The sequence below is a fragment of the Leptodactylus fuscus genome, chromosome 4 (genome assembly GCF_031893055.1).
Source record: "Leptodactylus fuscus isolate aLepFus1 chromosome 4, aLepFus1.hap2, whole genome shotgun sequence".
Classification (NCBI taxonomy): Eukaryota; Metazoa; Chordata; class Amphibia; order Anura; family Leptodactylidae; genus Leptodactylus; species Leptodactylus fuscus.
The window spans coordinates 55,187,114-55,214,531 of NC_134268.1; the positions used below are offsets into that span (position 1 = coordinate 55,187,114).

Genomic DNA, 27,418 nt, shown 5'->3' on the forward strand with positions numbered 1-27,418 from the left:
GTTTTGTATCGTGTTAGCCAGTGGGTAGGAAATATAAAAAAAAAACTTGAGAGTCTTCAGTAGTTGATACCTTCTTTAATGGCTAACTAATAATGATGACAGATTACAACGTTTCGAAGCTCTGGGATTCTTCTTCAGGTATATCTAAAAACAATTTCTGAAGGCTGCATATTTATGTACAAAAGGACACTCAGGAATAGAATTACAGGAGGGAGGGTGGAAGAAGGTTATTGGTACATGCAAATAAACAATTCATCAGTTTGCAATGTACTTATCAGTTCAGAGAATGTCTTTTATGGCTGTCTCAGTTCAGTGATTTCTGTAGGATGCCATGAACCCATGTAACAGATTCATCCCTTCTTGCAATGTTTGAAGCAGGGTCATAAACTTGTACTCATAAATCCGTCTCTCTTTCCTTGATTTAAAATTTCTTCTTAAAACCAAAATTTTCATGTCATTGGTGATATTATGATCTTTGGTGCTGAAATGTTTTGACACGGGAAGGTTTTTTATATTTGTTTTTTTCATCATGCATCCCCTATTCCACCTCTTCTGTTCTGCATTTCCTGTTGCTGCTGGCGCTCTTACTATGCTGTTAATTTGACACCATTTCCTCATTTTGGGGGCTATGCATGCCTTTATTGGGATGTTCTAGTTTTATCTGCTGTGTGTGTGTGTGTGTGTGTGTGTGTGTATATATATATATATATATATATATATATTTTTTTTTTTAATTTTTTTTCAATTAAAAAAAAAAAAGAGTTAAAAAAATATCCCGTCCAGTGAATAAATGAAAGATGATTTTTTTTCCAGGATGCTGCTGCCTTCACTAGCTGTTATGTATATAACCCAAGGCTGCTTGTACTAAACTAGAAATGCTCATCTGACTAGAAGTGAGCAAATTTCTCAAAATTTGTATTGGGTCTAATTCAATTGAATCAACCATCAAGTATGATTTGGACCAAATAAATTTGATCCAAATTGAAAGTGCCCTGAATGCCTTAAAAAGTCATGTATGACAATATAAGGTCCTCTAGGACTATAGCCATCCCCTTTAAATTTAAAGGGAGTATGTCACTAGAAGAGTCCATATTGAACTGCAAGAAAAGTTAGATAACTGATGATAAGATGTTTGGTGTAATGAGGGCATCGATGTTGCTTTCATTGCACCAATTTTGAGAGATTCATCCAAAACAAAACTTTTGGCTTTACTAAAATCTGTAAATTTTGGAAAATTCTGAACAAATTTGATTAAATTGCTCATCCCAAATCAACCTATTCAGAAAGTTGTGTAATAATGGGGAGAATTCTGATGTAGAGGGATGATATTGGTGTGCATTTTTGATGCAAGACCCTTTCTTACGCCAAATTGCCACAAACCCGATCTGCACCTCAGCTGCAACATTATGGGTGGAAGGGGTGAGGATTGGGTTGGACAAAACGGGAACTTCTTCATAAATCTCCTTTTTCCTGCATCGGTTGGGGCCTAAATTGAGATTGGCATAATTTTTCCCATTGTGTTTAGAGACAAATAAACATTAAACCAATTTCAGTATAAAGGATTCCTTTGCCAAATACAATCTGACCACATATTTTGCTTTTAGCTTAGGCACTGTTCACATTTTGCTATTTAATTTTGTACATTGTAAACACCAGAAAAGCTCCTGCAGCATGTACTACATGTATCTATTGGGTCTCATCCACTCAGTATACACTGACTACAAATAAGTATTTGGACACCCATGCAAATGAAGATACTTGCGGTCGTGATGTACGCCATTTCTTCTGCTGTTAAATAGGAAACAGCATTGGCATTAGTTGCATGCGAGATGCCACGAGGTGTAGAGTTGTCCAATTTCGAGAAAGGGGTAATTGTGGGGTACCACAGAAATCATCGATCCTCAAGGGACATAGCAAGCAAACTGAATTACCCAAAATTGACAGTGGCCTATGTGGTTACGAAGTGGAAGGTGAGCGGTGATTGTCAGAATGTGCCCCAAGTCGGCAGACCTCCAAAACTGGGAGATAGAGACCAACAAGTGATGGCCAGAGAAACCGCACCCAACCGATGGCTCACATACACCAGGAGTTTCACCAGGCATCCAGGAGTATTGTGTGGATCAATACCTTCCATAAGGAAGCATCTGCTGGGTTCTACCAACTATTGGATATGAAGAAATGTTTTTCTATTCTACCAAAAGTGTCCAAATACTTATTGGTAGACAGTGTATTCTGAAGTAGAGCCCTATTTACATACGCCAGCATTCCTTTTATTTTTATATATTTTTTTTCTATATTAGAAAATATACTCTGGTGCTCTCAGAGGCAAATAGATAAAAACGAGATGTAAATAGAGTCCAAGCGCTCACAGAGCAGCGATTACTTACATGCAAGGCCAAGGCCAGCGAGTAACTACATGCAAGGCCATTAGCTAACTTTATCACAGAACTGTCAGTGCACAATGTAGATTATGTATACAAATGAGTGCTAATGAAAACAGTGATATTACCCACAATGCCACCTCACACATTTTCAATTGAAATCATCTGAATTTGAAAGTAAATATCACCAATTAGCTTAAATAGTTGTTAAATGTTGTAAAAAATAAAATGGAATAGTCTTAGTTTCCAGTAATTGTAGGACTACTCTAGGGTGTATGAGTATATACCGTGCTCTACATTTCTCAGGTGCTGTGCTGAATATAATTGTTCTTTATGGAATGATATCTTCACACTTGAATCCTGATTCTAGGGAGTGAAAATAAACAGAATATGCTGGCACACAGTGTAACACTTAACAGATAATACTATCACATGCATAAGCTGTGCCAGTGATTTATTTTCCCATGTCATTCTCCATGGTATCAAGGTCCCTGTTAATGATTTACTATCCCATGGACCTTGTGTTCACTGACAGCTTGGTAGCCGCTATCCCTGTATCTCCTTCTTTTAAGGAAATGTTGTAAAAAATTAACTGGTCATCGTAATCTGCACTAAGTGTCTTATGGAGGTTTGTTTAGAAGCAGCGTCTTATCTGTCATCTCACATGTCCTCGTATACTAGTCTTTATTCTGCTGGAGCTGAAGACATTATAGATGGACTAAAGTCCACATATTACTCTAAGCAGATGTTGAAGTGCGCCATACTGTAAATCATTAGATTTTACTAGATACATTAGATTGGCACCCGTATAATTTAATCTGGGTGCCCAAGGAAACACAACCATCTGGTGAGGGGTGGTCTCGAAAATAACAATGGTCACCTATTAAGCGTTTTATGTAACAATCCATTGGATGCACTAACTGATTTACTAAAATGTTGTGCTCTTGCAGCTCCAGGGACTACTAAATTCTGATTATACCATATTGTATGATTTAGGACACACCACACATGCCCCCGTTCCCTCTGATCAATTATACTTTATCCCCTTCCCCTTTGTTCTGTTCGGTTGGTTTGTGGTTCTTTCTATGTGGTTCCCAAATTGGAAATCCTTGTATAAAAAAACCAAAACCAGTTACATCTAAGGCTGGATTCACATCTATCCTTGTTGCACATTCGGGGATATTGTTCCCCGTTCCTCTTGAAAAATGCTAGCAGGACTTTTCTCTCTTCCTTTTTCATCCGGAACTCGGAAGACTCCATTATAGTCTATGGGGTCCGCAGGGTTAAACCGCTTTTTCAACAGAGTGGCTTTCTGTTTTTCATATCCAAAGAACAGAAACCCAAGCGCAGGTTTGAACCTAGCGTCACTCCACACTCTCTTATATAAATGAGACAGACATCATTTTACTCATTTTATTGTGTTCGTGTTATGCTCGATCATGTATTACGTAACTTGATGTTGCAATTGTCCCATGTTTCATGATGTATCATTATACAGATTTTGCTGCGTTTTTTTGACACAAAGCCAAGAATGGCTACAAAAGGAATGGGAAATATATTAGAAGTTGTTATATTTCTACCTTGTGCTCAATGTATTCTTGGCTTTGGCTAAAAAAACTGCAGCAAAAAATGATACGTTTCTCAAACGTGGGGCCTTAGCCTTTGGCTGAGGCTCCACGTTGCAGACAACTTTTTTTGTTGCAGATTTTGCTGTGTTTTTTTTCTTGACCCTGTACTAATAAACTCGATCTACTCATTGGTATGAATGAGTTTACTCCCTTGCGCTGAGTTTAGTAGTGTGATGTATTGAAGACTTGCCAAAACAGAAGTTAAATAGTCAAACATCGCAACTCAAACATTGTCTGCTATGAAATATGAAGCCTCACTACATGAAATATGTGTCAATTTAAGCTCATTATTATGGTTCCCGCTCTGTCTAGACTCTGTGATCTTATGATGACTTACTGTACTATCCATCCAGGACAGCCTGATAGTAAAAAGTATTGAGTTGTATATTTTCTTATTTTCCTTTTTGAACTGTCATTTATAGAAACTCTTTATGGAAAAAATGGATTCTTAGCTGTTATTATTTTCAGGTTTTCTGTATTTTAGACATTTTGGTGTATTGATAAAAAGGAATTTTTAGTGTGAACATTAATAATATGGTCAGCACATATGTCATATTTATAAAGCATTTTACTCATTTCTTTGTATGTTTTCCTCTCAGCCCTTGAGGCTATGGTGAACTTGTCACAAACATACATGTTTAATTATTATGGTAGTACATTCTTTATCTAACTCAGGGATAGATGACACGTTCTGTATATGTGACTAGCTGGTACCCGCCACTTCGTCTGCGGTGATTCTAGAAGTGTGTAAATACAGGCGCGGGTAAGCTTTTAGTAGTGTGTATAAGGTATGGGATATGAAATGTAACTTTGTATCTTGTTTTTGGTGTAATTCAGAGAATAGGTGAGACTTTTGTGTTGAAGTTAATTTTTATTTCAGCTGTTATACGGTGTTCTGAGAAACTGTACATAGTGTCTTTGGGACAGAGGTATTTCAAGTTAACCTCTTCCCGACATCCACCGTAATAGTACACAGAACCTGTGTGTGCACCATGTGCTGCGGGTGTCAGCCGTAATACACGGCTGACTATGCCCTGTGACACCCGCGGTCGGAACCAGGTCCGATCGCGGGTGTTAACCCCTGCGATGCTGGTGGTCAAACATGACCGCCGGCATCTCCAGGGATTGTAATGTAATGGTGCCAATTGGCACCCCCCGCGCCGGTTTCGGGGGGTGCCGGTGTTCCACAACTTCCTAACTATTACTAAACTATTTACTGACACGTTACTTACATGTATATCTTTTTGTAGGCGTGGAGTGGGGTTTGCTTTACCCAGATGCCAATGGACAATATCAGTCTCCAATCAACATAAATTCTAGGGAGGCCCTGTATGACCCTTCATTGCTAGAAGTTAAACTCTCTCCAAACTACGTTGTGTGTCGAGACTGTGAAGTTTTTAATGATGGTCATGTAATTCAGATCCTACTAAAGTCAAAATCAGGTAAGACTTAAAATATGTGCAATGGTGTATGTCTCTGTCTAAAGGAATGAAAAATTAAAAACATAGTTGTTTGTTTATAACAGTTTTTTTTTTGTTTTTTTTAAATTTGTTTTGATAATTTTTCTCCCTAATTTCCAATATATCACCATACTTTAAAATCCTGAAATTATACAGCTTTCATATTAAGTCTGGCGCCTCCGCTTTCTGTGGAAATCATTTTATCTGATTACTGAATTAAACACAAGGGGTAGATATCACCAGATCCACCACTGGTATTGGTTGATGGGAACAGCTCACCTTCTTCCCTGTGACTGCCCTCATGATCGTACAGAAAATAGAATAAAAAAATCCACAATCAGAAAATAAACACAGATGTAGTATTATGTATATTTGCTATGTATGTCTTTCTTTGTGTTTGCTAAATCGGTGTCAGGGTAGTTGTAAATGACCCTCCTGATGGGTTGGTGCTTGTCTATATTGCGCCAAATATTTGCACTTGAACGTTAGTAAATGTGTCTAATTGTTAGACTTTACAATCCATACACAGATTGAAAAGGAAGGACCTAAAGTGTCAAGAAAATGACAAAATGCAAACAGATAATAACTATAGTATGATGCATAGCGTCTGTACCATAAAAGCTAAAAAGTAATCAAAAACTGCATCACGGATAATAAATCTGCACTCATTATTATTCAGAATTTTGGTTTTAATTAGTAAAAATAAATCTAAGTAATACATTCCCTCTAATGGGTGTTATGTGTTTTTTTATTTTTATACCTACCTATTACTTGCTTACTCCTTCATGTGAGCATTGCCGCTTATTCGTGGCTGTGCTGCATATGGCAATGTAGATTTTACGGGGTGAAGACATCCTGCAAAGGGAATTATTATGAGGCACTGTTGTATTATGAAATTACATATGTATTATGTATTATAAGCAATACTTTGCTGTTACAATATCTTGGGAATTACAAATGGAGCCCAAATACAATGAAACCTCTTTGAAATGGCCAACAAAATTGCATTAAAAAGTGGTCTTGCAAGTAAATGGTTAATATGGACAACTGAAAATCTGATACAAAAACTGTGGTCTGGGTAAGGCGGAGGTCTTCTCAAAGAGGAGGTCTTTTGAAGAGGTTTCTCTGTATGTGCTCAAGAACAGTATCATGTTGCTTCTGAAATAACTAGAGCTGGAATGTTGATCAGCTGATATAGAACCCTGGCACGCTATGGCCAAAGAAGTAGAATGATCACGGTAACAGGGGGTACAACCAAGACCAAGCCTGCACGAATAAGAGGTTCACGGCCAGCTGGGGACGGCAGGGGCCCTACAGGATCATGATGGTGGTAAGGGAAAACCTAATTCCCCAACTGATATTTCCACTATACATCTCCAGCAGCAGAGATTGGCACTCATCTCACCTGTCTGTGGACAGCACCACTAATGGAATGGGGCTCAGCGTTATGGGATGTATATACATGCTGCCAGGTCCTTTTTCAATAGAAGGCTGCCCAAAGGAGATGAGTTTGTTAAAACACTCAACTCACCTCTCCTGGGCGAATGACAGTTCCCAGCCTCTTATTTGGGCTGCTTTCAGCTTGTGGCAGATGTCACATACCCTGCATCATTGCTGAGGCTGATATTTGGGCCTCAGTGGTGACATCAGATGCACCACATGACTTCAGTTGCAAGCCTTAAGAAACCTGAATAACACTTTGGAGACAGATAGATGTAGCAAAGATGCCCAGAAGGCTTGAGGCAAGATGAGTATAAATGATTTTTACTTACCCCCCCCCCCCCAGCCTCCACTAATTATACTTTAGGGTCTGAGGAGACCCTGGGGTACAGTAATAGTGCCAAAACAAACCAAAGGGCTGAAAATCACAAATTTTTGTTGAATGGAATTTTTTCTGGGGTTCACCTTAAGCTGCATGAGCTTCCAATGTGTCGGGCTACAGTGAGGAGTTTATTATACTGTGTGCGGCCACTGGGGAGAATTATACTGTGGGGGCTTTAGGGAGCATATTATACTGTGTGGGCTCTGGGGAACATATTATACTATGTGGTGCCACTGTGGAGCATTATATTGTAAAGGTGAGGGATCTGGGGAGCATATTATACTGTGTGGAGCCCCTTCACAATTCACATCACATGGCATCTGTTTTAAAGAGGACCTTAAATATCCTTGGACACATGCAGTATTATATCATATTCACAACAAAAAAAGCCTGCAGAAAAAAACTCGGCAGAAACACATCCTATTTTTTTTACACTGTTTTTCATTGCATTTTTTGCTTAGTTTTTCTCTGAGGATTTCTGGCAGCTTTTCTACTGCAGATATTTTTCTGCAATGTGTGGGATTAGCCAGAATGCCATTCACTTTGCAGGTCCTGTAAAAAGCAGCATTTTCGAGTCCCTTATAGCATATACAGTCCTATGAAAAAGTTTGGGCACCCCTATTAATCTTAATCATTTTTTGTTCTAAATATTTTGGTGTTTGCAACAGCCATTTCAGTTTGATATATCTAATAACTGATGGACACAGTAATATTTCAGGATTGAAATGAGGTTTATTGTACTAACAGAAAATGTGCAATATGCATTAAACCAAAATTTGACCGGTGCAAAAGTATGGGCACCCTTATCATTTTATTGATTTGAATTCCCCTAACTACTTTTTACTGACTTACTGAAGCACAAAATTGGTTTTGTAACCTCAGTGAGCTTTGAACTTCATAGCCAGATGTATCCAATCATAAGAAAAGGTATTTAAGGTGGCCAATTGCAAGTTGATCTCCTATTTGAATCTCCTCTGAAGAGTGGCATCATGGGCTACTCAAAACAACTCTCAAATGATCTGAAAACAAAGATTGTTCAACATAGTTGTTCAGGGGAAGGATACAAAAAGTTGTCTCAGAGATTTAACCTGTCAGTTTCCACTGTGAGGAACATAGTAAGGAAATGGAAGACCACAGGGACAGTTCTTGTTAAGCCCAGAAGTGGCAGGCCAAGAAAAATATCAGAAAGGCAGAGAAGAAGAATGGTGAGAACAGTCAAGGACAATCCACAGACCACCTCCAAAGAGCTGCAGCATCATCTTGCTGCAGATGGTGTCACTATGCATCGGTCAACTATACAGCGCACTTTGCACAAATAGAAGCTGTATGGGAGAGTGATGAGAAAGAAGCCGTTTCTGCACGTACGCCACAAATAGAGTTGCCTGAGGTATGAAAAAGCGCATTTGGACAAGGCAGCTTCATTTTGGAAACAAAAATTGAGTTGTTTGGTTATAAAAAAAGGCGTTATGCATGGCGTCCAAAAAGAAACAGCATTCCAAGAAAAACACATGCTACCCACTGTAAAATTTGGTGGAGGTTCCATCATGCTTTGGGGCTGTGTGGCCAATGCCGGCATCGGGAATCTTGTTAAAGTTGAGAGTTGCATGGATTCCACTCAGTATCAGCAGATTCTTGAGAATAATGTTCAAGAATCAGTGACGAAGTTGAAGTTACGCCGGGGATGGATATTTCAGCAAGACAATGATCCAAAACACCGCTCCAAATCCTCAGGCATTCATGCAGAGGAACAATTACAATGTTCTGGAATGGCCATCCCAGTCCCCAGACCTGAATATCATTGAACATCTGTGGGATGATTTGAAGCGGGCTGTCCATGCTCGGCGACCATCTAACTTAACTGAACTTGAATTGTTTGTCCAAAATACCTTTATCCAGGATCCAGGAACTGATTAAAAGCTACAGGAAGCGACTAGAGGCTGTTATCTTTGCAAAAGGAGGATCTACTAAATATTAATGTCACTTTTCTGTTGAGGTGCCCATACTTTTGCACCGGTCAAATTTTGGTTTAATGCATATTGCACATTTTCTGTTAGTACAATAAACCTCATTTCAATCCTGAAATATTACTGTGTCCATCAGTTATTAGATATATCAAACTGAAATGGCTGTTATAAACACCAAAATATTTAGAACTAAAAATGATTAAGATTAATAGGGGTGCCCAAACTTTTTCATAGGACTGTACATACCTTGGCCTCACTGGATTCAGCTGTTGTACATGGAGATGAGGTGCTGTCCTGGACCAATTTGGCATTCGTTACTAATTTACTATGCCTATTCTGCACTTTTCTGTAGGCTGATGATTACGTAAAACAATGTGCCTGTTATCATGGCTGTTTGGAGCTGGAACGTTTCTGGCTGATAAAATTTAGAAGCAATTACCAGTAGTAGTTTATAAATAGTACAAAATATGTCCAAAAATAGTTTCTTTCATGGTTACCCGAAGGCTAAGGTCACACCTTGCAGAAACAGTTTTTTTTGTTGCAGCTTTTGCTATGGTTTTTTTTTTTTTTTTTTTTTTTTTTTTATAGCTAAAACCCAAGAATGGCTACAAAAGGAATAGGAAATATATAGGAAGTTCTTATACTTCTACCTTTTTCTCAGTCCACTTGTGGCTTTGAGTAAAAAAAAAATGCAGCAAAATCTGCAAAAAAAACCCCCAAACCTGTGTCCGCAATGTGGGGTCTCAGCCCTGCCCCTCGTTCACATCAGTGTTTGGATTCTATCTGAGGGAGTCTGCATGAGGACCCCCCTGAATGTAATACCAAACGCAAGTGCAAGGTACAGTAAAAGCACTCGGACCCCATAGACTATAATTGGGTCTGTGTGCTTGCCACCAGATCTCCACAGGGATCTTGTAGACAGGAAAGTAGTTCCCTATCTACTTTCCTGTCTACATGATTTGTACGAGCACGGACCCCATTATAGTCTATGGGGTCCGTGTACTTTTACAGCACTTGCAATTGCATTTGTATCCCATTTGGGGGGATCCCCATACGGACTCCCCCAGACGGAATCCAAACGCTGATGTGAATGAGGCCTGAGGCTAAGGCCTCACGTAGTCAGCAACAACGAAAAAGCGCTGCAGGAAAAACCGCAGTGGCAACACATCACAGTTTTTCCTGTAGCACTTTTCACAGAAAGTCTGCAGAAGTCTCTTCTTTGGACTTTCCATTATAGCTATTGGGAATCTTGTTGCATTTCCGTAGGTATAAATTGACATGCTGCGATTTCCAAAACCACAACGGCTTGGAAATAACAACGTGTCCACTGTGTGTATTGTTTCGCAATGTGTGGATGGAATTCACATTTACACCACGTGTTGCCTTAGCCTTAAAGGGTTTTCTAGAACTAAAATATTGATGACCCATCCATAGAATCCAGTACCTGGGAGCCCACAGATGAGCTGAACTGGTGTCCCTGCTATGAGCCACCTTTTGCTTCATAGGCCATATGATGTTACAACCATCGGACACATGGCCTATTTGCTACTCGGACTCATTCAAGTTAATGTAGCTAAACTGCAATACCAAACACAAGTGCTATAAAATGTACATTACGATGGTTGGTAAGCAGTGAAGAGATTACAGGGCTTGCCCAAACACTTCAGACTATTCAAGCAATTGATCAGCAGGGGTGTCAGACCTCATTGGTCTTATACAGTGGGGCAAAAAAGTATTTAGTCAGTCACCAATAGTGCAAGTTCCACCACTTAAAAAGATGAGAGGCGTCTGTAATTTACATCATAGATAGACCTCAACTATGAGAGACAAAATGAGAAAACAAATCCAGAAAATTACATTGTCTGATTTTGTAAGAATGTATTTGCAAATTATGGTGGAAAATAAGTATTTGGTCAGTAACAAAATTTCATCTCAATACTTTGTTATATATCCTTTGCTGGCCATGACAGAGGTCAAACGTTTTCTGTAAGTCTTCACAAGGTTGGCACACACTGTTGTTGGTATGTTTGCCCATTCCTCCATGCAGATCTCCTCTAGAGCAGTGATGTTTTGGGGCTGTCGCTTGGCAACACGGACTTTCAACTCCCTCCAAAGGTTTTCTATAGGGTTGAGATATGGAGACTGGCTAGGCCACTCCAGGACCTTGAAATGCTTCTTACAAAGCTACTCCTTCGTTGCCCTGACGGTGTGCTTTGGATCATTGTCATGTTGAAAGACCCAGCCACGTTTCATCTTCAATGCCCTTGCTGATGGAAGGAGGTTTGCACTCAAAATCTCACGATACATGGCCCCATTCATTCTTTCATGTACCCGGATCAGTCGTCCTGGCCCCTTTGCAGAGAAACAGCCCCAAAGCATGATGTTTCCACCCCCATGCTTTACAGTAGGTATTACAGTAGTATTCTTTTTCCTCCAAACACGAAAAGTTGTGTTTCTACCAAACAGTTCCAGTTTGGTTTCATCAGACCATAGGACATTCTCCCAATACTCTTCTGGATCATCCAAATGCTCTCTAGCAAACTTCAGACGGGCCCGGACATGTACTGGCTTAAGCAGTGGGACACGTCTGGCACTGCAGGATCTGAGTCCCTGGCGGCGTAGTGTGTTACTGATGGTAGGCTTTGTTACATTGATCCCAGCTCTCTGCAGTTCATTCACTAGTTCCCCCCGCGTAGTTCTGGGATTTTTGCTCACCGTTCTTGTGATCATTTTGACCCCACGGGGTGAGATTTTGCGTTGAGCCCCAGATCGAGGGAGATTATTAGTGGTCTTGTATGTCTTCCATTTTCTAATTATTGCTCCCACAGTTGATTTCTTCAATCCAAGCTGGTTGCCTATTGCAGATTCAGTCTTCCCAGCCTGGTGCAGGGCTACAATTTTGTTTCTGGTGTCCTTTGACAGCTCTTTGGTCTTCACCATAGTGGAGTTTGGAGTCTGACTGTTTGAGGGTGTGCACAGGTGTCTTTTTATACTGATAACAAGTTTAAACAGGTGCCATTACTACAGGTAATGAGTGGAGGAAAGAGGAGACTCTTAAAGAAGAAGTTACAGGTCTGTGAGAGCCAGAAATCTTGATTGTTTGTAGGTGACCAAATACTTATTTTCCAGCATAATTTGCAAATAAATTCTTACAAAATCAGACTGTGATTTTCTGGATTAGTTTTCTCATTTTGTCTCTCATAGTTGAGGTCTACCTATGATGTAAATTACAGACGCCTCTCATCTTTTTAAGTGGTGGAACTTGCACTATTGGTGACTGACTAAATACTTTTTTGCCCCACTGTATTTGTGACCTTTCATAAGAGTAATTCATCAATATTGTAGTCTAAGAATATCATTTACAGACAATATGTCAGGCGTTAGTGCAGTCACTGTTGTTACATCTTATGATTATTTAAGGATTTCAGAATTCTCATCTTGGGTAGTTATTGCATATACACACCCTTGGAATCTGCCCTCCCAAACTCGTATCTTGTGATCACTGTGGAGTGACTAGAGAGGTGGCCATTACAGATGGGTGATCCTCTCAGGATTCACTTTGGTATGAACCATACCTTATAACGGCTTAAAACAGTATGGAACACTCTTTTAGGAACCTATCAATCCCATTTGTAGCTCTCTAAGGCAAACACAGCCAATATTATGTCAAGGTGAAGGTGACCTTATTATACTGTAGGGTCTCTTCAGACCCCGGAGTATAATAAATAGGTGGAGGCCCAGAGGAGGTGAAAAACATAGAAAAACATTCATAATCACCTTAAGTTACCTCTTTTGGGCCTCCTTGCATCATCCAGCGTTCTGTCTCCATCTCCTCAGAGACATCAAGAAATACCAGATTAAAATGATTGTAATTATATTTTACTAAGAGAGCCTTCACACGGAGTTTACGCTTGCTCAGTCTGAACGTAAAACTCGTTCAGAGTGAGTGGCGTAAAAAACAGATCCTATTGTCTTGAATGGGTGCCGACATACGCGCGCTCCCCATTGAAAACAATGGGAGGATTTTTTACCTATCGCTTTTAATGTGATACGCGCTTATCACATTGAAAGCAATAGTTAAAAAAGCCTCCCATTGATTTAAATGGGGAGCACGCATATGCCGGCACCTTTTCAAGTCAATGGAATCTTTTTTTTTTTATGCCGCTCACTGTGAACGAGTTTTACGTTCAGAATGATTGAGTGTAAACTCTGTGTGAAGGCTCTCTAACACTTGGAGGGGTTATCCAGCGATTTGATATTGATGACCTGTCCTTAGGACCAACATCAATATTAGGTTGGTAAAGAGTTTGTAGTGCTTGGGAGAACTTCACTTCTCCTCCGGTCAGTGACATCATGTCCATTGCTCCCATGGCCTTGCTGGACTCCCTTCAATCATCCTAATGGGGCTCCTTTATCAGACTCCCACAATCTGATATTGATGACCTTTCCTAAGGACAAGTAAGTAATATCACAGAGCTGGAACACCCATTTAATTAGTGTTAATTTGTTTAGCACACCAGTAAATCCTGGCACTGTATATGGCAATCTCCAGTGTCCCTGCTTATATGTATAGAGGATGATGCGGGCCCCCATTCTCCTTAGCACTGGGGTCCCAGAATATAAATCAGATTCCTATATCTGGTGGATAGGGGATAAGTGTACACAATTGAAAAAAATCCCTTTAAATTCTCTTAAGAAGTAAAAGTGGTAAAATAATATCAGAGGCTGTTGCATAGTCTCACCTTATCAGCGGGATGAATAGAATGCTTAGTATTCATAGCAACAGCCGGTCACCACTAAACACTCCTTTGTTGTGATCCTGAGAAGAACGTTGTATGCCAGCTGACATTCACAAATGTTCTTTCTCTGGTTTAAGTCTTTAGAAATCAGATTTAAAAAAAAGTAGATTCCAAGCACTGTTTTGGCTAGACAGGGACGTCAAGTGAACCCCAACAAACTATGCATGGGTTTCTCTAGGGAATACAAGTAATATTCCAAAAAGACAGTCCTACTCCAAGGTATTGCATGTAGTAATAAAAACACATATACAATAGTAGAGTAACACTATACAATATCAGACATGTGCTGTATGATGGTTATGATACCTCCAGACATGGCTGACTAAGAAGCATCACATTGCCATGACTGCAACATATGCGCCAAGCGAGTCCTCCACATGGGATTTCTATGTATTATCTACTGTAGAACATAAGGTATCTCTTGCTCTGGAGTCGGTGCAGTCATGGATTACGTGATCGCCACTGCACAGAGAATATTGTCAGCCTGATTCTTCCTAAAGAAATATCTAGTGAATATTACAGCAGCCGGATCCGTGCTGATCAGCTGGGGTGGCTGCATTTCAGAAGGAAGTTGTCCAATTGAAAAGTGTCCTTTGAATTGGGATAGGGCATTGATATCCAGTGAACTGAATCACATGTCAATAATGGAGAAGTAATGCATCTGCCCACCATACTGCCTATACAGATGATGATCCAAGGATCTGTAGAATTGCTTATGTACATTACTCATAGAGTGAGGTGCCAAGTCTGTGCCGAGAAAAGTGTGTCCATATGGCACTTTATTAGATATCACCATTTTCGGTGATATGCAGATGAGATCTTTCAAACAATAAGGAAGTTGCTTTTACTCCAAAGTGATGTGCGGCAATGCCCTCATAGCTTCAAAGAGCGCATATTGACAAAAATAGCAATATCTCCGCAATGGAGGCAACGATTTACAAGTAGAAAACTGTTTGATACAGGTTACCTATCTATCTGCAGGGCTGGGTTCTGATGACAGACTCCTGTGAGGCTAAGGCCCCTTGTAGCAAAGCATAGCAGAAAAAAACTCTGCAGAAACTAATTGCAACATCATAATGAAAAACATGATGGAAAAAAAAGCAGAGTTTTCCTCTGCAGACTTTCTACCCCTATTATACCTATATGGAAAACGCCAGCGTTTTTGCAGGTATAATTGACGTGCCGATTTTCTAAAACTTTGGTATTGTAGATCTCTGTGTTGTCACAACATGGGGCTTCAGTCTTAGGATAAGGCCCCACGGGATGACCTGCAGCCAAAAAGTGCTGTGGGAAAAATCACAGCGGCAGCGCATCGCGATTCTTCCCACAGCTCTTTAGACAGAAAGTTTGCAGAGTTTTCTTCCGCGAACTTTCTGTTACAATTATACCTATGGAGTTTCACTCCCGCCCCCCCCCTCCTTTCTACTAATCCCATTAACTTTTTTTCTTTTTTCTCCCTCTCCTTCCCCCCACTTCCTTTGTTCCCTTCCTTTTTCGTTCCTCCACCTCTTACACCCTTCCATTCTTTCTCCTATACTCTACTACACTTTTCTTCGACTCCTCTTTTTTTTTTTCTTTCACTCTCCTCCGTTCTATTACATTTTCTCTCACTCTCCCTTCTTCTTCCTCCCCAGCTATCATGCTGCCAAGACATTGTAAGAGCCTCACAACCTGCATCACCTTGTTTTTTGATACATAGCATTAATTAGTTTTCAATTCCTCAAATCTCACTATCTACATTATCTATTATTAGTATTTATTACCTATTTTCTACAAAATGAATTACTCTATTGTTGGATCTTACATTCCACTACCATGTAATACACAATTTGTTACTACTTGTTTTGTATGTTTTATACCTTTGTTCCTATTCTGTAACAATTTTGTTCAACCTGATAAAAACCAATAAAACTTGTTTTTTTAAAAAAATTATACCTATGGGGAAACTGCCAGCATTTCCATAGATATAATTGACATGCTGCGATTTCCAAAACCGCACCGCAGTTTTTACTGCAAAGCGGGCATGGGATTTTCTAGAATCCCATCCACTTTGCCCTTACTGTAAAAAGCTGTGATTTTTCCTGTGGCATATCCACCACCTGTGGCAAATTGTGGCGTTTCTGTCCCGTGGGGCCTGGTGTTAAGGAGGTTTTCTGCCCTAGAAGGAATGCTTAGTGTAACATGGCATCTGGTGGAGCATGTGTTTATTGCCAGACTCGCACAGAATTATATCATGGGGTTTTTTGCCTTCCCCTGGATCAACACTGTAGGGATTGTAGGGTTATAGGTTGGACTTGATGGACTCATGTCTTTATCCAACCTCATCAACTATGTAACTATGTAACTATATTGCATACATCGGAGTAGTAGAGCACTATATACGGTTCTGGAAGGTATGATGCCATAATATGATCGAGTGCTTGCGTCCTTATTTATTCTATCATTTTTGTCAATAGTAACACGTTATAAGAGTAAAGATTGAACAATGTCTTCTCCAGTCATTTTACTTTAATCCCATAGTGTGGTTACATAATCCTATATATTCTACAGTTCATAAATGTTTCTATTCAAAGGTCAGAAGTTATCTGAACAGATTCTTCAAGAATCCTAATGTATTGTTTATGTTGAAAGGCTGGATTAAAATAGGACTAGGAAGCCACTCTAGTTATCTGGGATTGGTCATTTGTTCTTCTTTTGTTTCATCTCACAGCTGCACAATGTAAGACCGTGCCCCTGAAGTTCTGTCCTGAGGTTGGCACAATACTAAAACTGAATTCCCTCTTGGCAGAACTTCAAAGTCAAACATGTTAGTGAGGTTTAGAGGAAATCTAAACCTAAACTAAGATTGGGCTCCCAGAAATAACTACTAATAACATTCACAGATATTTATAATGAAAAGTATCAGGAATATACTGATATATATATATATATATATATATATATATATATATATATATATATATATATATATATATATATATATATATATAACTATGGACAGAATTATATATATCACTATGTGGAGAATACTGCATGCACAGCACTCAGGGTCACCACTTTCAGACTGGGAACCTTGTACTATACCTATAGAATAGTCAAATTATAAAGCCATATTTCAACTGTTAACTTTTATCTCTGTACAGGATAGGTGATACATGTCTGACTGCTGGGAATCCATCATTTGCTAGAATAGAGTTGCTTAGACTTCCTTTCTCTCCTGACCTTAGTGACTAAGCCTGCACTCTTCTGCTCCCTAACACTCTATGTGTAACATAGGAACAGTATGCTCACTGCTTTGTTCTCCCAATCCTTTTAGTTCTTCGTACTGTACGCTTTTATGATATAATTCAAAGTGTGAAATGGTTAGGATTTTTATTAACATACTGTAGGACTTCGCCTGATCTTCATTCTGTACCTCCCAATGTTTTTAATTGGACATGGCGGGGAACATTTTTTTCAGTGCACTGAAAAAAGAAGCGTCATATCCAACTGTACATCGGTTTCTGCAGGAGAGTCATCGCTAAGGCTGCAACGCTTATCTTTCTGCTTATTGACCCCATTTTCAGAGGTTAATCAGTGTTTCTAAGGAAAATAACTTCTAAAAATCTGGTTTAAAATCCTCCATGTAAACATAAATACTAGAGATGAGCGAACAGTAAAATGTTCGATATTCGATATTCGTTTCGAGTAGCCTCTCGATATTCGACTACTCAAATCGAATATCGAACCCTATTATAGTCTATGGGGGGAAAATGCTCGTTTCAGGGGTAGGCAACATTCGATCAAATTATACTTACCAAGTCCACGAGTGAGGGTTGGGCTGGATCCTCCGAGAAGTCTTCTCCGTGCAGCGTCCCCGCGGCATCTTCCGGCTCTGAATTCACTCTGCCAAGCATCGGGCCTGGGCAGAGCCGACTGCGCTTGTCCGCACTACAAGCAGACATGCGCAGTCGGCTCTGCCCAGGCGCGATGCCTGGCAGAGTGAATTCAGAGCCAGAAGACGCCGCGGGGAAGCTGCACGGAGAAGACTTCTAAAGGTAGGAGAAGAACCAGTGTTGATTGGCCGACTGTATAGCATTCGGCCAATCAATGCTGGTTTTGCATCAAACTTTTCCATTCAAATAGCGAGTGGTACTCGATCGAGTACGAGTATTTCAAATACCGTAGTATTCGATCGAATACTACTCGCTCATCTCTAATAAATACCCAACGTAATACCCTGAGATAAGTTGGTTAATCTTCACTACTTGCAATAATTGGTTAGACTGTATGCAGGGTTGTCAAACTTATTTTTCCTGGATAACTTATGCAAAAATCAAGGAATGCAAAAACTTTGTATGGACAAATTGTAAAACTATAAGGAATCAAGAAGCAATTTATACCTATAAGTGACATCTGCAAGCTTTTCCATCCTAAAAAAAAAGGTAAAAAAAATTTAAATTTTTTTGGACACTGGAAAAAAGGTCTCCAATTTATATGGACTGTCCAAGTATTATGGACTGTGTCCACACCCATTATCCTAACAAACTCCTCAGCTTTTAAAGGTGGTCATACACTTTAGGTTAAGTGTGTAATGGGAAAAAGGGGAAAGGAAATACTCAGGCTCTTGCAGTTGATCACTTCATGGGTCTCTCCACATTATGGTTTTCCAAGGCTCTGCACGGGTATATAACTCCCTCGGCTCGGAGCGCATAGATCCATTCGACAATAAAAGAATATCCAGCACGGCCGTTGATGAAAAATAAAACTCCTTCTTTATTGGAAAATCAGTAGCATAAAATTATTTTCACACGCATCTTTTCAAAAAAGTATCTCAGCGTCAGACTGACGCGTTTCGAAATGTTTCCTTCTTCAAAGTCTGATCCACATATAAATACCCCTTTAAGGTTGGCTGAATCTGCCAATTTGAGTTAGAATAGACGACCATCTAATGTCTTTGGAGGCCTTACACTGATGACTATTGTTAGAAGAAAGAAGGGTCAGGCATGTTGGTTTGTAACGTAACTGCAGCACGATGACTCAGTAGTTTGCACTGTTGCCTGGGAGCCTGGGTTTGGGGCCACATCTGTATGGAGTTTGTATGTCCTCTCTGTGTTTGTGTTGATTTTCTCCCACATGCTAAAAATGTCCTGATATAACATCTCTGTGCCACCCTCCGCTTCCACTTCCGCGTGCAGGAGGTGTGCTCAGTTATGATTTCTTGCTTTTGGTTCTTGTTGCTCTGTCTAAACACTGCCCTATTCCCTCATCTCTAAATTGATTTTCCACTACACCCATCTCTTACACCTTGTTTCCCTGTGATCCTCTAATAGTTATTCTTGGCCTTACCTATGAGATTGAAAGACTATCTCCCTATCAATCCTGGGGCGGGTTCTGGACTTCCTATAAACAGGTCATCTGCCCACACATGCTTGCTGGCTATTGTGACCCTGTCCTCAGTAGCTGATCTCTTCGCTATTGTATTGTATTTACTGTCTTCTGACCTTTGGCTTTTTGTGTTACTACTGTTTTGGATTATGATTTGGTACTGCTTTGTCTATCTGGCTTTTACCCTTGGCTTGCTGACTCCTCTTCTGTGTTTTGTTGTCTTGTTCATGTTCTGTTATTACTATATTATTATTAATATGTTATAACACTTGTTTAGAGAAGGGACCGTCGCCCAGTTCTCCCTGTCATTAGGACAGTTGAGGCAAGTAGGCAGGGACAGGGGCTGAATCAAGTTTAGGACTCACTGTCTCTATCCCTTCCTTCGAGGTTTCAACAGCAGCCACTGGGGATTGCTCAACTGGCAGTTCCCTTACAACTGGTATATAAATTGACTTCCTGTGCAAACAGCTGACCTTTGTGGGTGTGGAGATGCGCATCTATATATAAGACACTTCATGGGGAAGTAGCTTATTCCCTCTCTCTATTGAGCATACATGCGTGCGTGAAATGTGTTTAAAATTTGTGTGTTTATTTTTATGTACTTTTATTTGTCCTTATAGTCTTTTTATAATAAAGCTCTGTGTTTCTTAAATTCTACTGATCCTGATTTTTGTATTTTTATGCTTTTAAACCAGTTTTTGGTTTTAGTTCCCTATTAGTATTGTATTCAAATACACTTCTATTTTATGTAGCATCCGAGACATCTATTAAAATAAAATTCTTAATATATTCTGCTTGCCTTTCATAAAATCTAATTTACCCTAAGATTACATTCTTGTTTTTAGTGTTAACCTTGCACAGAAGACTTGAGGAATTATATGACTGAGACTGCAATCTTGACACTTCAGCTCTGTGAGAAAATCAAATGCATCAGATACATTTCCCAAAGCTGCTCTATGTGCTCAGAAATAATAAGATTCTATGACACACAAACCTTTGTTATACAGTGGTATGAAAGTAAAGGTTTATTATCGTGGCTTGCTGTGTCCTTGTCTTCACCTTACTTTAGAGGCCTAAACTACCATTTTAGTACTGTGTGTTTTACAATTATCCTATATTTTGTATTGTACTCTCTATTTTTTAATAGTTGAATAACTCAAATGAACCAGAATAAAATCTAACAGACTCTTAGGTGTTTGTTGACCTTCATCTGATCTGTTATTCACTTTTCTTCTAGTATTGAGGTTAGAATTGCTGCCTTATAACCGCAGGGTCAAGGGCTTCGGGCGTAGATCTCATTGAGTTGTTTAAATCTCATAAAGGCTACAGCCCCACGTAGTGTCTTGCAGCAAAAAAAGCGCAATGCATAGTATTTTTTTCACAGAAAGTCAGCAGAATTTTCCTCTGAGTACTTTCTGCATCCGTTATACCTATGGGGAAAATGCGCTTCCATAGGTATAATTGACATGTTGCAATATCTAAAACCGTAATAGTGTTTTCCCACGCTATCAGGATGGGATTCGCTAGAATACAGTGGCTATAAAATGCCATGGTTAAGGCCGGCTAAGGCACCATGTAGCAAGCCCATTCCAAAAAGTGTTGCGGGAAAACTGCGACAGAAATGCATCACTTTTTTTTCCTGCAGCACATTTTACAGAAAGTCCAGAGTTTTTTTCGTTTTTTTGCCCTAGTGTTCCTGCCATGGCGAAATCGTGACTTTATGTTATATGGGGCTAAGGCTCACCTTTGTGGAAAAGCATTTTTAGCATTTTTTTAAAAAAAACAAAAACAAAGGCGATCCTATACATCTGGATTCTCAGAATGGGGGTTTGGCTGATATCAAAATTATGTTCCAAAGTGTGATGTTATCCAGGAGTTGTCCGGGGATTGTTAATTTACTTACCTGTCCCGGGTTATTGCAGCCATTGGATCTGTGAGATCAGTGGAGGAGGATGTGGAAAGGCCAAGGAGGCAGAGTGACCCCATAGTCATGTGATCCCCACTTTGGATCACATGACTTAACAGTCCTCAGACAATCCCTTTAACTTTTTTTTTTTTTTTAAGAAAAGGAACAGAAATTGTAATTCATAGTGCAAATGTGAAACCAACCTCTGACAGGCACTCAATACAAAATCCAATGTACTGTAGTAAACTGATTCCAGCATTCTGAAGTTTGCAGATTACTTCCGGCTATATTGGAAAAAGGAAGCCTGTCCACAACAATACTATTACAGCTGCATACCACTTTAAATGAATGTTTCCTGAATCCTGATCGTATCCCCAAATACTGAATTTTTAGTAATTTACACTCTAATCTATTTCCTTCTCTTCTGTGTTGGAAACTTCCCTTCCCTATTAGTCATATTGTATGTAAATGAGACAGAATTGCTTTGGCAAGAGTTTACATGTTCTAAAATGCCCCGATAAAACTTTACAATGGCAAATGAATTCAAAGGCATTTTGCATTGTTGTCGATGGAGTTTAAAATGCTAAGATGTGAGAGGGATTATTTTCACTTTGAGTCATATCATCATGTACTTACGTATAATTTGTACTCAAATAAAAAAAAAAATAAAATTGTACCAAAAAACTGCAGCATAAAGTATGTATGTATACAGTCTAAGGCCACAGCTGCAGTCATTCGGCAATGCAAGAGGTGGGCAAATTTTCACAGATACTCCTAATTTTGGCACAAAGCCAACCTGAAAGTGAATATTTTTAATAAAAAAAAATATATATTATCCAGTTCATAATCAAATTTAAGACATGCAAAGTGTCTAAGGCTAAGGCCCCATGTTACGGAAATGCAGGAAAAACTTTTTAAAAAACAAAACATGTTAATTTTAGCTGCAGACTCATGAGAGTTTTCCCTGTAAATTTAATTGATGAAGAAAAAATACCAAATGCTTTTTAGCTGCCTCGCTACATAAGAGATAAAATAATAATAATAATCCTTTATAGTAATCCCACCATGGGGAAATTCAGTGTGTATAATGGATAATACAGTAATATATTACAAGAAAGAACGCATACAAGCTCAGAGTAGCAGATAGAAATATACTAGGAGTCATAGCAACTAAGAAGAAAAAAAGGACTCCGGATCATTTAGTTCTCTGTGCGGAGTTATCGTCACTTAGCCTGATGTAGATTATATAGCCTGACCACAGATAGGAGGAAAGACTTCCCATAGCACTCCTTCTCACTCTTGGGGTGAAGCAGTCGGTCACTGACAGTCCTGCCCAGTGCTGCCATGGTCTCATACATGGGATAGGAGTTATTCTCCTGCATGGAGCTCACCACGGACAGTATCCTTCTGCCCCCCACCACCTATACTGGGTCCAGGGGGCTCCCCAGGACAGAGCTGACCCCTCAAACCAGCCTGTAAGATCTATTTGTATCCCTGGCTGGTATGCTACTTCCCCAGCAGGCCACTCCGAAGAAAATGGCTGATGCCACAACAGAGTTGAAAAAGGCCCTAAGAAGTGGCCCCTGAACTCCACAGGCCTCAGCCTTCTGAGCAGGTAGAGCCTGCTGTGACCCTTTCTGTGCCGCGCCTCCAGGTGATCAGCCTGGGTCTTTAGCCTAAACAGTTTAATAAATGTGGACTGATGTGGTTTTGCTGTGGATATTTTTTCATTGAGTTTTTGCTGCTTTTTTCTCCACGTTTCCATTATTTAATCTACAGAAAAAATGTTTTTTTTTTGTTTTTTTTTTTTTTGGGGGGGGGGGGGGGAAACTACCGCTACAGTTAGTAAATGTGGGGTAAATCATGTGTGCAATTTTTCTGAAACAATTATCCCCATTATTGCAGAGTCCTTACTTTTATCACTTTCTTCATGCTTTGTACAATTCTATATTCATTTTCTGCTTACATATTGGAAAGAAAGCATGAGAGTTCATTTGATCTGGGCGCAGGCAATACTTCATCTCTGAACATCCCAATTAAAGTTGATCCCAATAAAAAACAACTTGCAGCAACGCAAACCTTTTACATAATGTATAATGTATACGATTCTATTCACTTTTCCTACTTTTGAAATGACATCAAAGACTACACTTTATACTTCATTTCAACTTTTATGTGTATACTACAATACCTAAAGGAACAGAAAGATATTAAAATGTTTGAAAATAATAACTTCAAATAAAACTATCTGGTTAGATATTGATGTCGAGGTATCTACCATGCATATGCTTTCTCCCCTCGTTTTTTTTACATGACAGTACCTGTGATTTTATTTGTAGCAGGCAGATGTATGATAAATACTATGATGAAAGACTGGCAGATGGCTGGGAAACTTTTAAGCAAATTTGATAGACAATTAATTGCATAAAAAAGGGAAAAAAAACTATGTAAATATCTAGCTAAACACTGCCATATGTTAATATACACATTGTCTACTGTTTAACATGGATTTATGAGTTTTGTCTTAATTTCTTATTTACTTTCCCTGTAAATTGAATATTGTTATCACCAAAGCTTGTAATCCATTATGATTTGGAATATTTAACTATTACTGCACATCACTGTTCTATAGTCATGGTGCAAATGCAGGCAGTTTAAAGAGTAACTCAACTTTCGGATGACTTTTGAATAATTTTTGTAATATATAGGGTTGAGCCGATCCTGATTTTTCAGGATCGATTTTAAAATCCGATTTCCAATCATTTTTCATTCGAACCCGATCTCGATCCCAATTCCGATCCCAATGCAAGTCAATGGGATTTTTTTATTAATCGGAGATTGGATTTTAAAAGCAATCCTATTCACTATACAGCATGGAATCTAACAATTGTTAGAATCCACGCTGTGTAGTGAATCACTAAAGTAGCCAGAGGATTTTTTTTTAATCCTCTGGCTATTTATTCCCCCCTGGTGTCCACTTACCTCTAGAGATGGCTGCTCCTCCTTCTTCTTGTCCTCGCTGACGGTCCAGCTGCAGTCTTCTTCACCTCGCGGCCCCCTCCCTGCCAGGTTAGGAGAGTGTGGGCGGGTACTGGGAGGGGAGACGTAAATATCCCAATCCTGACTGCGTTCTCAACCAGAGATATCTTTGTCAATAAAAAAGGTAGAGCTTCCCAATTAGAAGCAGGGCTGGTTCACATCTGCGCCCGAACACCGTTATGCAGGTTTCCGTTTCCTGCCCGAGAATCTGGGCAGGAGACAGAAACTGGCAGGCACGTTTCAAACCCATTCATTTGAATGGGTTTGAAAAGTGTCCGGCCATGAGCGTTTTGTGCTCTCCATGTACATGCAGGACTTTGTGTCCAATTTAAAAAAAAAAAACAGTGTCGCTGTGGAGAGCACAAAACGCTCACAGGCGCTCACCGGCGGGCAGTAAATGCAGGTTTCCGTCTTCTTCCAGCAGAAAACGGAAACCTGCATAACGGAGTTCTGGCGCAGGTGTGAGCCTGCCCACAGAGACAGCCCTCAATAGAGAAACAAAGGAAAGAATAAAGAAATCCAGGATTTCACACAAAGGAGCCAAAATATGTTAATAAAGTATATTACAAAATGTATTAATGACACAAATGCTGCCAGAAAATCAAAAGTTGTTTGAAAGTTTAATTATCCTTTAGGTCAGGGGTCAGCAACCTTCAGCACTCCAGCTGTTGTTAAACTACAACTCTCATCATACTCTATTCACTTCCATGGGAGATCCAAGAACAGCAGAGCAAGTATGCATGCTGGGAGTTGTAGTTTTACAATAGCTGGAGAGCTGAAGGTTGCCAACTCCTGCTGTAGGTTTTGGGACACAGTGGTGACACAATAAAACCTACAGTATGTATGGCTTAACCCAGATAGTTTTATGAACAGGTCAATATTTAAGAATATTTATTTAATTATTGTCTGTCTTTCTTCTGGTAATTCTTTGGTTTTGTTACATCATTTACAGGATTGTTTGCATCTTTTCTGATACACTTGACAAAAAACATTAATGGCAATGTTACAAAACAGATGCATTAACATTAAGGACAAGGGTGGATCTATTGTCTACTTTTTTCACCCGGTAAGGGCTCAATTAGACGGACATGTTTGTATCAAAAAATATGATCCATGCGACGTTCGTATGCCCACACCATTATGGTGATTTATTTATTTATTTATTTATTTTTTATGTAGATTGTGAGACTCACATAGAGCTCACAATGTACATTTTTCCCTATCAGTATGTCTTTTTTGGAATATGGGATGGAAATCCATGCAAACACGGGGAGAACATACAAACTCCTTGCAGATGGTTTTATGCCCTTGGCGGGATTTGAACACCAGGACTCCAGGGCTGCAGGGCTGCAGTGCTAACCACTGAGCTACCGTGTGGCCCCCATTATGGTGATTTATGATGTCGTACGTTCCTAAACTACTGTGGCTCTACTATCACATAATGAATGCCTCATTTGAGTTGGATAGTTGGACTTCTGAATGGACCCTAGGCCAGTGACAAAGCATTTGGAAATGGATATAAAAACAATAATCATAAGAGTAAAGTGATAGATCCCATTGTTTTTGCAGGATTCAGCAGTATGGTATGGAATATTTGTGTGCTCGGAATAAACTAATAATAATTTTGTGACCTGATTCATTCACCATACAAATCCATGAACCATCATGTTTAATTATTAAAGTTACAAAAAATTCTAGAACATTCTACCTTCAATTTTTATTCCTTACTACTATTTTGAATGCTAAATGATCATTTCTATTTTAGTTTTAACAGGAGGACCCCTGCCTCGTAGTCATGAATATGAGTTACATGAAGTAAAATTTCATTGGGGCAGAGAAAACCAGCGAGGGTCAGAGCACACAGTCAACTTTAAAGCTTTCCCAATGGAGGTAAGATTGAATACAACAAAACTGAGTTTCTCTAATTATAATGTAACTATAATTATGTATAAATATATGTTCACTATGCCAAGTAATCTAACATACAGTAATAACCTGCAACAACATATTATTATGAAGTGTTGATCAACGACCGATTTCTAGTAATCTAGCGCTTATAATCTACAATATTCATTCAAGAAAGTCATCCAGACTTTTTGTAACCGAACCTTCTCTTGTCTATGTGCAATGGATGGACTCTTCTCACGTTTACCAACCTAGGAACAGTATATAGTTATAGTTAGTATGGTTGAATTAAGATACATGGACTTTAAGTTTAACCAAGACAGATCTCTTTACAGCCCATTGAGGAACAATGTTGCACTCCTCTGCACCTGATCCTGTTCATCTCTGTACTTTTAATATACAGTATAGGTGCCCAAAACAGTACACAATATTCCATTTGCGGACACTGATAACCAAGGGTCCCTGTGCAGCTGAATGGGTTGCATAAGTAATATGTCCAGAGGCCTTTTTGATTCATTCCATGACTTTATTTGCCTTGGAGCAGCCACCTGGGTCTGGTTGCTAAAATTACATTTCTCCAAGCACGTTACCTATAAATAGCCTACAGTTTTATGCAGTCTTTTACTATTGAACATATAATTGATAGGTTTCTGTGTTTTCTGCAGCATTTCAGTGAAAGCACACATAGACTTCCAAATGTGTGTAAGATTGAAGGACTTTGTAATAGGAGAATACATGGAGGTCCTACACTATATATGGGATCTTAGCAGGGGAAGATTACACTCTTTCAGTGTTCTGAATTTCATTCTTTCGATACGTTCGTGCAGCTCTAGAAAGATGTTGGCCATACTGCCTATCATTGAGTACAGTGAAGAAAGTAAAAGTGAACATCAAGCAACTTAGAACTTTTTAGTCCTCAGTATACACATAAAACTGCCATAGGCTGCTCTAATTAATGGTGGCCAACAACTTCTATGGTAGAGTTTACTAGGTAGGCTTTGTGACCTATGTAGTAGTCATTGTGCCGGGATGGAGAAGACTTGAGCTGGGTCTAGTGTTACTGCTGAATCCTGAGATATCTATAGATAGGTGACCCTGTCATTGTAAACCTGCCTGTAATGATAATGAGACGTTACTGAACATTCTG

General features: G+C 39.4%; 1 protein-coding gene across 1 annotated transcript in view; it reads left to right on the plus strand.

Annotated features, from left to right (window-relative positions):
- The window catches only part of CA8 (carbonic anhydrase 8), a 69,755-nt gene that overhangs the window by 9,555 nt on the left and 32,782 nt on the right, over positions 1-27,418 (plus strand). The window contains exons 2-3 of the mRNA XM_075270464.1: positions 5,260-5,451; positions 26,132-26,256. Coding sequence (XP_075126565.1) covers positions 5,260-5,451; positions 26,132-26,256 — 317 coding nt within the window. The remainder of the gene's footprint in view (positions 1-5,259; positions 5,452-26,131; positions 26,257-27,418) is intronic.